We start from the raw sequence: 14,547 nt of genomic DNA on the forward strand, positions 1-14,547 counted from the left end.
TGATTTGTATAATATTCTATAGTCTGCAAGTTATATTCCTATACTTTTGGTTTAAGTCCTATAGGAATCATGTAAAATGAGCACTAATAGATACTGTTTTATTTTTGTGTGAGCATAGTATATCTATTTTGGTCCTTTTTGTGTCTATACTTAAAGTGTTTTTTTGTTTTTTGTAGGAACTAAATCCAGTTGGGTGTTGCTTTTTATCTTATCTGACAATCTTTGCCTTTTGGCTGTGTGTTTAGACTATTTATATTTAATGTGATCATTGATATTGATGGGTTTAGATCTACAATCTTTCCATATTCTGTTCTTTGTTCCCATTTTCCTCTTTTTCTGCCTTATTTAGGATTGAGTATTTTTCATGATTCCACTTTCTATCTTTTGGTGGTATATTAGCTATAATTAGGCATGTGTGTGTTAGTTGTTTTAGAGTTTGTAGTATACATCCTTATCATACTATGCCTTTAAGGGGTATTATACCACTTCACATATAGTAAAAGAATCTTTGAACAGTAAACTATTTCACCCTTCCTGGGCCTTGTAGTATTACTGTCATACATTTTTACTTAGCTGGATGTCAAAACCCCACAATACACTGCTATTTTTACGTTAAACCATGAGTTACCTTTTTTTTTTTTTCTGGTTTAGCTTCATCACTTTATTCAAATTTTCAAAATAGTGTTTATTCCACATTTTTAGTATTAAAAAGATCCACAAGTTAAGTGCACCACAGTGTAGAGAGACATACAAGACAACTTCTATAACAATCAATGGTAGTCAAACATCACATGTACAGAACACAAAATTTAGATGAACTGAAATTATAAAAGTCCAATTGCCGAAAACAAAAATCAAAATATTAAGGATTCCTGAAATATTCTTAATCCTAATGAAATTTCAGTGGACTTAGTTTAGTCATTTTGTAGTGAGGAATTCACAATATGATCCCATTAACCCAGCTTAGAAATTCTGGCAAGCCATGAGTGGCTGCAGCAGACACTTGGACAATAAATAGTAACCAATTTTTATCTGAAAATTCCCCTTAATTTGGCTCTAAAATTATCAGACTTGTGAAATGCATCCTCCTCCTTGCCCCTAACCCCATTTTAAACAAACTTGTTTATAGTGCAGTTTGCTATTCTTTGTTCAAACAAGCTCAGTATTTCTGGCACCCAAGCAAATTTGGGTTTGGGTCATGTATGAAAAGACCACCTTTGAGGAGGGTCCGAAAGGCACCCTCCACTTTTGCCTGATGAAATGCAAAAGCAGAAGTAATGGGTCTGATTGGGGCCCAGAGGGGTTTAGAGGATCCTTGTGAAAGCCTAGTTAAGAGATGACAAGTGGGGAGAAGTTCAAGGAGAGAAGGAAATTAATCTGACCTGTCTGTCCTGAACCACTGATTCAATGGAGAATGGTGGGAGGGAATGGACGACTAGGGTCGAGAGAGGGATGTAAGACAGGATGGAAAGGGAAAGGCAGACCACTAATGCTTTTCATTTATAACAAGTAATAAAAATCAGACTAAGGAGATTAAAGACCAATCAGAATAATTTGGCACCTTCCTAAGGGAAAATCAAAGTTCCCTCCAAACCTAATTTGGTTTATTACTAAAAGCGAAGACCAGTATGGTACAGTATTACTCCAGAAGTATTAAAGGAAGACCCTTAGGGCTGCTTCATCCACATTTATTTTATGAACGGACACCTCCCTTACCTCAAAATGCTTTAGGGAGGTGCTGCTACCATTACATGGTTCCTTATTAAGTTTGACAAGTGCCTGAAAGTTTGGCCACCAGAAAGACACCCCAACAACGTATCTAAACTGCAACTTCAGGTTAATGTGACTATCGCAGTTACATTGTGAGAAGTGCTGAAGGTATGTGATGTCTCTCTGGGCACAGAGGTGGCCTTGGTTCTTCACCAACTGTAACTACCATCTGTACCACCCATGAAGAAGTTTCCCGTCAGCTGAGTTACCAGGACATTGGCTCCCTGCATGACTGCAAGTGAGAAGCACTGGAGGGTGTCCAGGGGATGGAGAGGAATGTCAGCCGTATCCCCAGCTCCAAATTGGCATCTGCATCATAGCTTCCTTCCACCAGAACTGTTGAACCAGGTGGATAGATAGGGCTGGATAATAAGCCATAGGGACTGTGGAACTAAAGGTCCAACAGCCGCACACTGGGCTATGGGAAAATAGGGTGATGTGCCAGGAAATGCAACTGACATGGTAGGGATTGTGCAGCCCCGTGGGTCACAAAGCTCTGACGAGCCCTGAGTTGGCAGGTGGGGCATCTGTATAGGGAGGATCCTGAGGCAGATGCAAGGTCGGCGGGTACTCTGGATTGCCGGGAGGCTGCACAGGGTGGGTTGGCTGCGTTGGATACTGACCTTTGCTGTTCGTGGTGGCTGTGGGTCTGGTTCAAATTGGCGTCGCGGAGGGTTATTTTTTTCGCCTGCTTCCTGTTCTTCCTGTTCTTCCCATAGTCACTTCCGTGTTCCAGTTATGTTTTTTTAAAGATTTAAATAAGAATTCTTATATTTACCCACATAGTTACATTAACACTTCCAGTGCTCTTCAATCCTCTATGTAAATCTCTATTTCCATTTGGTATGTTTTTTTTTTTCTGCTTCAATTACAATTGACCTTTGAACAATGTAGTAGTTGGGGGGGCATATATATAACTTAAGACGGAGGATTCCCAGCCATGAGTTGACCCTTGAACAGACTGGGTTTGAACTGTTCAGATCAATTGGAAAGAACACATATAAGTGAACCCGGGCACTTCAAACCCGTGTTGTTCAAGGGTCAACTGTACTTCCGTTAATGTTTCTTTTTGTTGTGGGTCTGCTCGTGATGAATTCTCAGTTTTTGAATGTTTGAGAGTATTTAGTCTTTCTTTGTTTTTTGAAAGATTTCTCACTGGGTATAGAGTTCTAGGTTGACAAAAGATGATGTTTGTCTTCTGGGTTGCATTTTTTCCAATGAAAAGTCTGCTGTTATGTTTCTTCCTCTACACGTGTCTTTTTGTCTGGTTTCTCTTAAGTTTTTTTCTTTACTGTTTCTTTTAAGCAGTTTGATTATGATGTCCCTTGTGTGGTTGTTTTCATTTTTCTTTTGCTTGGGTTCCTTGAAATTCTTAGATCTGTGAGTTTATTGTTTTTATCATATTTAGAAATAATGGCTGAAAAAAATTTCTAATCTTTTTTTCTGCCCTCTCCCCTAGGGACTCTAGTTACTCACATTATCCTACTGCTCACTGATGCTCTGTTAATTCTTTTCTATTGTTTTCCATCTGTTTCTATTTTGGATAAGTTTCTGTTGCTGTATTTTTAAATTCATTAATCTTCTGCAGTGTCTAATCGACTTTTAACCCATCCAGTGTATTTTTTCATCTCAAAGGTTGTCATTTTTTAATCTCTAGAATTTTGTCTTTGGTCTTTAAAAAATCTTCATGTTTCAACAATTTCAATCTTTCCTTTTAGTTCCTTGAACATATGGAATACAGTTATAACTTTTAATATTCTTTTCTGCTTATTCTGTCATCTCTTTCATTTCTGGGTTGGTTTTGATTGCTTTTTCTTATAGTATGGGTCATATTTTCTTTCGGCTTTACATGTCTGGTAATTTTACCTTATGGGGTACTGGATATTTTTATATTCCTATTCACTTGAGCTTTATTATGGGGTATGATTAAGTTACTTGAACCAGTTTGATCTTTCGGGGTTTGGGTTTTAAGCTTTGTTAGGCAGGACAGAGCTGCATTTAGTCTAAGGCTCGTTTTTCCCTACTACTAAGGCAAAGGCTTTTGAGTACTTACTGTGCCCAATGCACTACCAGGTTTTCCATGCTGGCTGGTGGGAAGAACTATCCATGGCCTTAGTGAGCTGCAGGGATTGTTTCCTTTAGTGAGTAGTCTCATTTTGGGGGGTGGTTCTTGCTTGGCCTCAGATTTATCACAGATGTGATAACCTCAAGTGAAGCAATGTCCTCTGTGCAACTCTTTTCACTCCTCTACCCTGCAATTCTACCCGCCTTGGATTCCTTGGACTTGCAGCTCTCTTCACCTCAGGGTGGCTCTGCCTGGGTCCCCCTCTCTGCACTGTGGCCTGAAAAACCTCTCCAGAGAGTAAGCTGGAGCAATCCTTGAGTTCATTTCATTTGTTTCCCATCTCCCGAGGATCACTGCTTTTCACTGCCTGACGTCCAATGTCTTGTAAACTGCCATTTCATACAGTTCGTCTTTTTCTAGTTGTTTCAGATAGAGTAAATCTAGTCCTTGCCAGTATCTTTTTACAAACCAGAATACTGAGAGTCTGAAATAGTAGCTGTGAGCTTTTAGTGGAGCCAGGAAAGTAGGCATTACATGTTAAGACCTGGTGCTTTTCCCACCATATCACACTGCTTTTTCAATGTAACATTTTTTTCAGGTAATTGAAACTTATCCCGTTAAGCCTTATAGCTTAATTTAAACCATTTTTGCTGGAAATTTTAAAAAAATGATTAAGTACTCCTGCCTTCTTAAAGAGAGCATTTTGAACATATTTGAACCTTGTCGAACATATTTGAACCTTTCCATTATCAACATTGGTTATGTTTTTTTGCACTGGTTGTCAACCCTATCTGATGCAAATAATCCCTTCTTTATAAAATATTTGTAATGTTTTATATCCTGATGTGTCCAAGCCCTTGTCAATCATCAGGCAGGGTTGCCGCACACTGTTGTTCAGTCACAAGTCATGGCTTTGAAGAGGTGATGTCCCTTGGCCAAAGGCCACAGCTCCTGCTGAGCAGACTTTTTTTTTTTTTAATTGGGGAAGGGGAACAGGACTTTATTGGGGAACAGTGTGTTTTTCCCAGGACCTATCGGCTCCAAGTCAAGTTGTTGTCCTTTCAATCTTAGTTGTGGAGGGCACAGCTCAGCTCCAAGTCCAGTTGCCGTTGTTCAATCTTAGTTGCGGGGCGCGTAGCCCACCATCCCTTGTGGGAGTCGAACTGGTAACCTTGTGGTTGAGAGCACACTCTCCAATCAACTGAGCCATCTGGGCGCCCGGAAGCTCAGTGGCAGCTCGTTGTCTTCATTCTAGTTGTGGAGGGCGCAGCTCACTGGCCCATGTGGGAACCGAACAGGCAGCCGCTTTGCCCAGAGCTCACACTCTAACCAACGGAGCCACCCGTCCACCCCTGAGCAGACCTTTTTATATAACTCCAAGCAGTCACAGTGTCCTCACAACACTTCCCTCCCCTCACCCCTTCAGCTAGGGGTGGTAATGGCCTCCCAGTGTTGATAGCCCAGGGTGTTTCCTCAGTATCCCCTGTTGATTTCCCTTAGCCTGCCCCTTTGTAAAGAGTCTTTACTTTCACACTGTCTTCAGTCTGAGGATGCCCTCTGTTCCTTCCAGGACCCCAACTGACACAAGACAGCATTTTCTTCCTTGCCTTTAAAAGTGAGTTGTACGTAGTAAACATATTTTCACCTTTCCTCTGTTCACTTGAGAAATACAGAGTGCCAAAAAAATGTATACAGAATTTAAGAAAGGAAAAAAACACTTGAAATTACACTGATGGTAACCACTTTGAGCACCTCTTGTAATTGCAGAAGTCAAACGTGACTTGTATTCATCTTTTGTTATTGGTATATATTGAGTATCACAATTTTAATACAGTTTTTTCCTTTCTTAAAATATATATACTTTTTTTGCACCGTCTGTATTTTTTGAGCACCAACAGTGTGCCAGTACCTGTCCTGTTCTCGGAGAAAACAGTAGTGAACAAGACAAAGGAGATATGGTTAATAAAAAGGTAACTTTAAATAATGATAAATGCCCCGACCCCCTGAGTAATTCTGAAGGGGACTCTCAGGTGTAGTCATGTTAGGTTGGGCAGTCGGAAGGTCTTTCAGAGACAGTGAGATTTGAGGACCTGGGGACTTTGAACTGAAGGATAAGGACTAGCTTGTTGTTCAAAGATCTGAGAGCAGGATATCTCAGAGAGGTAGTGGGCAAGAGCAAAGGCCAATGAGCTTGGCTTATTCCATATACAGAAGCTTCTGAAACATAGTAAACATGGTGCAGTAACATTAACAAAGATAGATGATGGGCAATTTACCTATGTGTTTGTAGTAAGAATGAAGTGCTAGCTTGTAATATGGCATTGTCCTTTTTTTCAGAGTAGACAATCCAGTTTGCTTAGCAATTATATTCTGAAAAAACATACACTAGAGTATAGCGTGGTGCCAAGACCTATCTCTGTATAACCACCTATATGTAACCCCAATTTACCTAAGGTCACAGCTACAAAGTTGCATAGGTGAGATGACAAACATGTTTTGATTTATTCTGATCTCAGAGGTTTTTTTTCCCCTCCCAGTTAAGGGCTTAAGAAGGAATGTCAGCTGGAGGGCCTCAACAGTTTTAAGAGATAAGTAATCATCCACAGAAATTAATAATCTAAAAATACCCAAAGAGTGAGAGAGAAGATAGATATAACAGTTCTTTTTCTCAAAAATAATTGTGGAGTTGCCCAAATTACAAGATCTAAACTAGCATTTTATTGTTTTTATTTGAGTATTAGAGGAGTAAGTGGAAGGGTTACTTGGGACCCATTTTAGGATATAAATATGTCTGGTAGGAATCTGAGGGAGCAGAGACCTGACTTCCAGCCTTTCTCCTCTTTCTTGAAAACACTGTTAGGACCACTTTCTTCTCATTCAGCTTTTCTTACCTTAACCTTGTGAGGCAAATTTGCAGCAAAATCACAATATAGATTAAATATGCGTAGTGGATTACTGTTTTTGGCCAAGTGTTTCTACTACAGAATTAATCAGCTCAACAAAAATTGGAATTGTTTTTGCCCATCTTTTTCATTTGTTATTGTCTCAATTTTCTGAAATGAAAGTCTTCCCTAGGTCAGGAACAAGGTCTTACAATATGTTTCCCTGCAGCACGTGTCTGGCACATAATAAATGGAGAGAATTTAGATTCTAAGAGGTATCTTTCTGCTTGGTGCAATCTCTACCCTGACAGCCTCTAAATGTGGGCGTGCAGAGGTTACTTTCGGCCACCAAGAGGCGCTAAAGCGCCATCTAGGACGGACTCACTTAAGTTTTCCACAGGGTTGGAAGTTTTGACCTTTTAAAAAATTGTCAGAAAGGTTAATTCACAAGTTTAGGGGAATTTTCGCCAGGTATGAATGATGCTCCAGTCAGGGGTCAGCTGCAGAAGGCGCTCTGAGTCTCTCGGCCCACCTTAGATTTCTTGGGATCGCAGTGGGAGCATGGACTGGGGAGTCACAGAGGTGCGCGCGCCGGAGTGGGTGCAGCCCAGTGCCTGGGGCAGCTGAGTGCGGAGGTGTGCGCTGCGCGGGGTCCGCCAGGCGCGCGGGGGTTCCTGGAGCCAGCTCCCTTCCCACCCCCGCCCCCTTGCCGCGCCGGGCTGGCCAGGCCGCTCCTCCCCTGGGTGGGTCCCGGCTCCTTTTCTGGCAGGGTCTATTTGCATAGAGGAAACTGCCCAAAGTGGCCGTGAAGGAGCTGGCGGCAGGGAAGGGGGCGTGCGCCACGATCCGCTGCTGCCCGGAGGCCAAGCCCTGCGTCCCGCCGACCTCGTGCCTCGGGCTCTCCGCCTGCTCCCCGCGCTCTCAGTCTACGACCCCAGCTCTGCACCGCCTCCCCGACAGCCCACGCGCGAAAAGCGCGCCATGAGCCGGGGCGAGCGCAACGTTGGCGACGCGCGGAAGGGCTGCCCGGCAGGCGGTGGCGGTGGCGGCGGGGGGCGCCCCGCGACGGCGGCCGGGACCTGGGCGGTGAGCGCGTTGTGCCTGCTGCTCTCCGTGGGCTCGGCGGCCGCCTGTCTGCTGCTGGGCGCCCAGGCGGCCGCGCTGCAGGGCCGGGTGGAGGCGCTCGAGGAGGAGCGGCAGCTGCTGCGGCGCGCGGGGCCGCCGGGCTCCCTGGCCGCCTGGGCCGAGCCGCACCTGGAGCGTCTGCTGCGCGAGGTGAGGCGCGGGGCACTGGGGAGGAGGGGTCGGGCTGGAAGGGAGTGTGTCGGGCTTGGGGGAGTATCTTCGCGCTGGGAGCCCCGAGCAGTGTGGCCGTCTCCCCGAGGACGGGTCGCGTGAGTCCACCCCGGTGGCTTGCGCGAGGGGCAGAGGCTGGGGGTGCCGGCCCCGAGGGGGTCCTACTGTCCTCTCTCCAACCTCAGGGTTGCGTTCCGGGGCAAACGACCGTGGGAAAAGAGCTACAAGGGCCGTTTCGGGGACGATCTGAGGGAGGGAGAGGAAAGATTTCGAAATAACAGCACTGGGGGCGAGTCTCCAGGTGTGCGTGGGCTCGGACCGGTCACTTCCCGCCTGCGGTGGGCTCCCGGCTCCTCATCTGCGCGGGATAATGACGAAGCTCGTGAAGGCAGTATCTGGTGCGTGATTCCACAAACGGTAGCAGCTGCTGCACCTGGAGAGGCATGGGCCCCCCAGCAGAACGGCGGCCACCGTGGAGGGAAGCCTCAGACCGACCGGAGGCCCCGGGCCTTGAAGAGATCTGGCCAGCCCAGCCTGCCTACCCTGCGTCCCCAGGAAAGTTTGTTTCTGAGCATCTCCATCTGGAGATGCTGTGTCTGGGGCTGCTGCGGCTGAGTGCGCACTCCATGCCGCCGAGACCTGGGGATGCCCAGACTGGTAGGGTGAGGGGAAGAAAAGACAGTCGGGTTTTCTGGCTTCTGGTTTCAGGCGGTGCCACCTGGGCGATGCCACCTGTGCAGTGCAGACTCATCCTCAGGAAGCATATGAGACTCTGTGACACTTCTATTAAGGTTGCTGCTGTATGTCTTCAAGCAGGCGGCCCATTTGGGACCATCATATTCATCAAAACCCCCACCTTTTGGGTAGCAGTGCCCCTCCCCATAGAACTGAGACAGTCTGGACTGGCTAGAGCTTCCCTTGCCTGAGCCATCCTCTTCCTCCCAGGAAGCCATCCTCTTCTTCCCAGGATCCCAAGCACCTGTCCAATGGGGGCATATTCAGTTGTAGGATGAGATGTAGCATGTTTTATGGCAGGTCTGTTACCACCAATCCCGGAACTGCAGAGCTGTTATCTTTAATCCTGAGCGCTCTAGACATCCTTGAGCTAATTTGGAATCTTTAGGGAGATGGGGGAAGACTGCACCACACCATACCTATTTCTTAGTCACTTAGTTCCTTTCCAATTCTTCCTGGCATGCTCACTTTCTCTCTTCATTCTCAGACACTTTCTAAGCCAGCATTACATCTCTTCTTGCTTGGTTTTCGGCAAAATTGCTGCTTCATGAAATGATTTCCTCTTTTCTCCCTGAAGTGCTTGCAAACTTCAGAAATCTTTCCGGAGTCCTCATGGTGATAGTTCCATAATTGCAGCCCATTATCTTTTGGCAAATCCCTAGAGACCAGGGTGTTGAACTGATTTATGGAGAGCCAGTAAAATTTCTACCCGTCAGTGCTAGAACCGTGGCTGTTCTTTGGAATAGGAGGCCCCTCTTAGTAAAAATAAACCGCAAGTCCAGATTGAGTAAATCGGAAATCCCGGGAGAAGCTTTTATAAGGAACTTGCAAATTGTGTCCGTTCTAATAGGGAAGAGGATTCTAGGAAAGCAGCCGCTTCCGAGAAGTCTGGATCCTCAAGTGCTGAACTACGGGGGTCAGCTGGGAGAGACTGCAGTGGCCTCCCCTGCAGTGCTTCAGCAATGACTTAGTGGCAGAGCTTTCTCTCTCTCTCTCTCTCTCTTTCCCACCCAAACCCCCTCATTAGAAAGGCAAAGAGAACATTCTGAATCTTGGGATTTCCATTTAAAATGTGCTTTACCATTTAGCAGGCTGGTGTTAGCACAGGACACATTTCAACACATCCTACTACTAACTAACTGAACTTGGAGTCTGAGTGGCATGTGCTCGGAGCACCAACTGGCCGGTTTCCCCTGCCAGTGGGGCATCAGCGATGTCGCAGTGTGAGTGTACTTGGGGTCGAACTTCTGGCTGCTGGGGTGTCCCCTGTAAGAAGGCATCTCTTTCCCAGGGCCAGGCTCTTCCTGCTACTTCCCATTCTTCTCGCAAATATCTCTGGATGGGAAATGAACACAACCTGACTGGTGACCCTGAGTCCCTTGGCTGAGATAGAGGGGCTGTGGGAGGCACATAATATGGGAAGCTGACCATCAGCTTTAAATAGATGTGAAGATACTTTATTAATCGATCAGACATGAAAGACAAATGAATATTGAACTGAAAATATCTTAAAGAAAGGACATTTGTGCTTGAACATGCTTTGCAGTTCCACCTTGTTCTCAGTGAAGCCTCTTTTAAGCCCGTGCTGAAGTGGTTGTATATGTGAGGGTGCCTACAGCTTGTCCTCTAACCAACAAGCTTATTTCAGAGTTTCAGAAGTAGAAGCCACATCCAAATTAAAAGAGAGAAATCCTTGCCAACCACACACAACTTTTATGTCAGAAAAAAATAAAATAAGCCAACAAAAGCCACTGTTAATATAGAACCCACTGTCTTTGTTCCCTTGGGAACAGAACTGTGAAATAACTTATTTGGGATGGTGTGCCTGATAATGTAGATTCAGAAGCTACAACAAAGGAATATGCATGTTAACATGTCATTATTAAAGACCTTTCCCATGGTACAAAATAAAAGAAATGGTTTTCAGAACATAAACACCAGATTTCTGAGCAAGAGTCATTAATGATAGTATCTTCGGTGTTACCCAAAAATGTAAGTCCAAATAAGCATCTGATATTGTGCTTTTAAAGTGCTAAGTTGTCAACCCCCCAGGACTTATACCTATAGTTCCAGTATTACAAAGGCTTAAATTTTAGACTGTGGCTTTCATACTACAGTAAAAAGTTTAATGCAAGGATTAAAGAAATATTTAATTGTATTCAGAAGAGACCATTTCCAGCTTATAATGGATTTATTATTGGCTGTTGATCTTTCATTGTCCAGACCAGTCAGTTTGAAAACAAGAAATACCCAGAGACTAAGGGTAACATTCAAGCACTTTCCTTCCCTATCATCAACTATATATATTGGTTGTTACTTGTAAAACCCAGAATCAAACATAGCTTTTTCAGCCTCTCTGGCCATCTGTCACTTGTCAGGACTGCTCTAAGGTGTGCAATTTAATAAAGAGGCCAAGTTTCAAGTCCCATGGCAGAACTGAAGGTGGGGTGTAGATCATGGCTACGTTCCCTTGGCATTTCCTGGCTCCCAAACCAAAAAGTTTCTTTCCAATTCTTCCTGGCATGCTCACTTTCTCTATCCACTCTTTCCTTTATCTTGTTTTTTGTTTGTTTGTTTGTTTCATTTTGTGACAGTTTGGGAGAGCTTTATAATCAGAGCAGCATGATTAGAAGGAGCCAGCTGTCGGGTGTTCCTTTCACAAATATGTTTTGGAATTGTTGAATTGGATTTTACACCTTGTCTTTGAAGACGTGTGGCATAGCTCCTGACCTGTGGAATCTGTGAACTGAATGCGTTTACACCAGTGGACAGAGAGGGGTAGATAATGCATGGGGTTTCAGCCCCACGGTTTACTAGCTCTGTCATTTAACCTCTTCAGCTTCCTGAGCATCAACGTCCTCTTCCTACTATGATGGTCACTACTACTCAGGTAGTGATGAACAAAGAAGATAACATAGAGGAGTGTTAGTCAGGAAGTATGCTTTTGATGGAGAGTAACAGAATACGTGAGTGGGGTCGCTTAAACAATACAGTCAGTGAATTATTTCACATAACCAGAAAAGCCTGGAGATCAGTCAGAAGATCTGGGTTAGTTCAGTGACTTGACCATGACTGGGTGCCAGTTCTGTCTGTTACCCTCTTGGTCAGTTATTCCTCCTGGTCACAAGATGGCTGCTGAACCTCCAAGCTGAGTCTAAACACAAAAGTAGCCAAGGTAGAAGGGAAGGAGGCAGGGAAAAGAGTCATCTTCTTGAGAAGCTTTCTCTTTCGTTTGAGTCAGGGGGGAGACTCCCAGCATCTCTCGGCAGACTTCCTTGATAGCCACCAGTCAGAAACAGGGCCCCTGATCACCGTCATCCTGTCACTGTCAAGGGAAATGGGGTTAACATAGGTGGTTTTGGCCAATCTTGATTCCTCCTCTGAGGTTAAGCACGTTGCCACCGGAAGAGAACTGCAGCTTTGTGAGGAGGACGGGGGCAGTCATCCACTGACCTGCTGCAATTTCATAAACATATCCGCTTCGCCAGCAGGGTTTCCCAGGGTCTTGCTCTCCAGCTCTGCCTCCGGCCATAGTCACAGGCAAGGTGGATGTGTTTGGGATTCTCTCTGGCACAATCCCATGCTTTGCAGTTTATGGTCTTTAACCCTTAAGCAGATGCTGTTCTGATCCCAAAGTGACTGATGTGAGTGGCCTCCACACTGGGGATGGCACTTTAGGGTCCTGCTTTCCAACTTTTGCACATCACAGCACACACAGGGGGTGGAAACACTTGCACATCACGATGCAGTTAAGTGGAAGAAGCTGCTCAGGCTGCAGGCAGCTGGCCCGGCGCTCTGAGGACCAAGGAATCAGTGCACCCAAAACCATGTATGGTGCTCTGTGCCTACTAAGTGTGTCCAGGCAGCTCTCCACCCCTCCCGTCTGTCCCCCTAACCCCATAGGTTCCCTTGGCTTTCCCAGCACTCATATTTCAGCGTGGCTCCAAATCCCCTTCCAGTGCACATGCAGTTGGAATTTTGGTCCCCAGAGAAGCATGTCATCCCTTTTACCCTCACCGATATTACCTCCTTAGATTCAGCCTTTCCAGTTGCCATTGGATCCTCGTACCTTCAAATAACAATGTGATAGACCCCAAATCGGACTGGCTTAAGTTTAAAAGGGAATTTATTGGCTTGCGTCACTGAGATGCCTTGGTTCTGCGTTAGCGGTACCGGCTCCCTGTGTCCCGGAGGCCCTCACTGTTCTGTGAGGTGCTGGCCAGCTGCCAGCAGTTGCAGGCTCACATCCTCAGCGTTAGTTTCTCTTTCCCTACATTTCCAGTGAAGCCCCCTGATTCCCTCTGATGATCAATACAGACGGCCTATACTGGTCCCTGAGACCAGCAGGCAGTCTGGTCTGCTTGGGGTTGTGTGTACCTGTGTACACATGTGTGTACCCCACTGGCGCTGAAAGGACTGCGAGTGGAAAATGGTCCCCAAAGGACAATTTGGAGTGCTGTCGTCAGAAGAAGGAGAGGACAAGGGGCCGGTAAAACCAAGTAAGTGACAATCCAAGGAATAATGAGAGAGAGGCTTGGGCAACAAGCAGGAGCCATGGCCTGGAGAAATCCCTCTGTAGTGGCATGAAATCCAGGTAAAGGACTTTTGATCTGATGGGATGGGTAGCAGCTTGTAGGTTCTTGTTCTGTCGGCGTTTATGTATATTGATAAATTTGAGTTTTTCTGTGGCACTATCAAAATCTGTATTTCTCTCTGAATATAGTGCACTTGTAAGGTGTGAGCTTAACAGGTTACAGGATAACTTAAAATCTTAAAACTTCCCCACAAAAGCCTCATGAGATGTGGAAGGCAGAGGTTATTGTCCTTATTTTACAAGAAAGAGACATGTCGCTGAGAGGGAGGCAGTGACCTACTCAGGCACACACAGCCGGGCCTGAGCCCCGCCCCTTCCTCTCCCCCACCTCCCGACCCCCCCCCCCCCCCCCCCGATTTCCAGGACACCTTGGAAGGGCAGAGTGAGAAGGACAGGCATGACCTACCCCGCTTTGTATGAGTTCAATGTCCAGCCTGTGGCAGTGTGGATGTGCCCCAGGTCAGGGCCACCTGCGCCCACCTTCCTCGGCTTTCCAGGGAGTCCTGTCATGGGCAGGGGCCCCCACTCCTCTGGCTTGGTTGAGGAGTCTGTGGGGGTGCCCTGAGTCCCAGTGACTTGGCGCAGGGAGGTGCATGTGCCTTGGGGGTTGCCATAACCTTGCCTGAAGCTGTGTGTCATGGTAGCTTTGGGGGCGGAGCTGAGTTTGGAAAAAAAAACACTCTGGACAAGGAGTCTGAAGGCCCCTGTCTTACTCCATTCAGCCTGCTATAACTGCATGGCAACAAGACACTTATTTCTCACAGTTGTTTGTTAAAAAGCAAACAATTATTTCTCGCAGTTCTGGAGGCTGGGAAGTCCAAGATCAAGGCACTGGCAGATTCTGTCTGGTGAGAGCCCGCTTCCTGGTTCATAGACTGCTGTATCCTCACATGACAGAAGGGGTGAGGCAGCACTCTAGGGTCCCTTTTATAAGGGCACTAATCCCATTCATGAGATCACCTCATGTCCTCATCACCTCCCAACACCATCACACTGGGGATAAGGTTTTAACATAGGAATTGGTGGGAATACAAACATTCAGTCTACGGCAGCCACCCACTGCCTGCAGGCTGTGTAGCCCAGGCTGGTCATCTGGCCCCTCAGAGCCTCAGTTCTGTACAGGTGAGGGGAGAGCACAGCTCAGGCTGTCGGGAGGAGTCACCGTTAGGGGTAGAGAAGTGAGGGCTGGGTGGAATCACCTGTGT

The 14,547-nt window shown here is 46.0% G+C and overlaps 1 protein-coding gene and 1 pseudogene across 1 annotated transcript in view; one reads left to right on the forward strand and one right to left on the reverse strand.

The window, feature by feature from the left end:
• Positions 1-1,919: 1,919 nt before the first annotated feature.
• On the reverse strand, positions 1,920-3,852 carry LOC117017046 (DAZ-associated protein 2-like; annotated as a pseudogene).
• Positions 3,853-7,345: 3,493 nt separating this feature from the next.
• Positions 7,346-14,547, forward strand: part of COL23A1 (collagen type XXIII alpha 1 chain) — a 319,451-nt gene continuing 312,249 nt past the window's right edge. The window contains exon 1 of the mRNA XM_033096768.1: positions 7,346-7,992. Coding sequence (XP_032952659.1) covers positions 7,699-7,992 — 294 coding nt within the window. The 5' untranslated portion in view covers positions 7,346-7,698. The remainder of the gene's footprint in view (positions 7,993-14,547) is intronic.

Source organism: Rhinolophus ferrumequinum, chromosome 24, assembly GCF_004115265.2.
Source record: "Rhinolophus ferrumequinum isolate MPI-CBG mRhiFer1 chromosome 24, mRhiFer1_v1.p, whole genome shotgun sequence".
NCBI lineage: Eukaryota > Metazoa > Chordata > Mammalia > Chiroptera > Rhinolophidae > Rhinolophus > Rhinolophus ferrumequinum.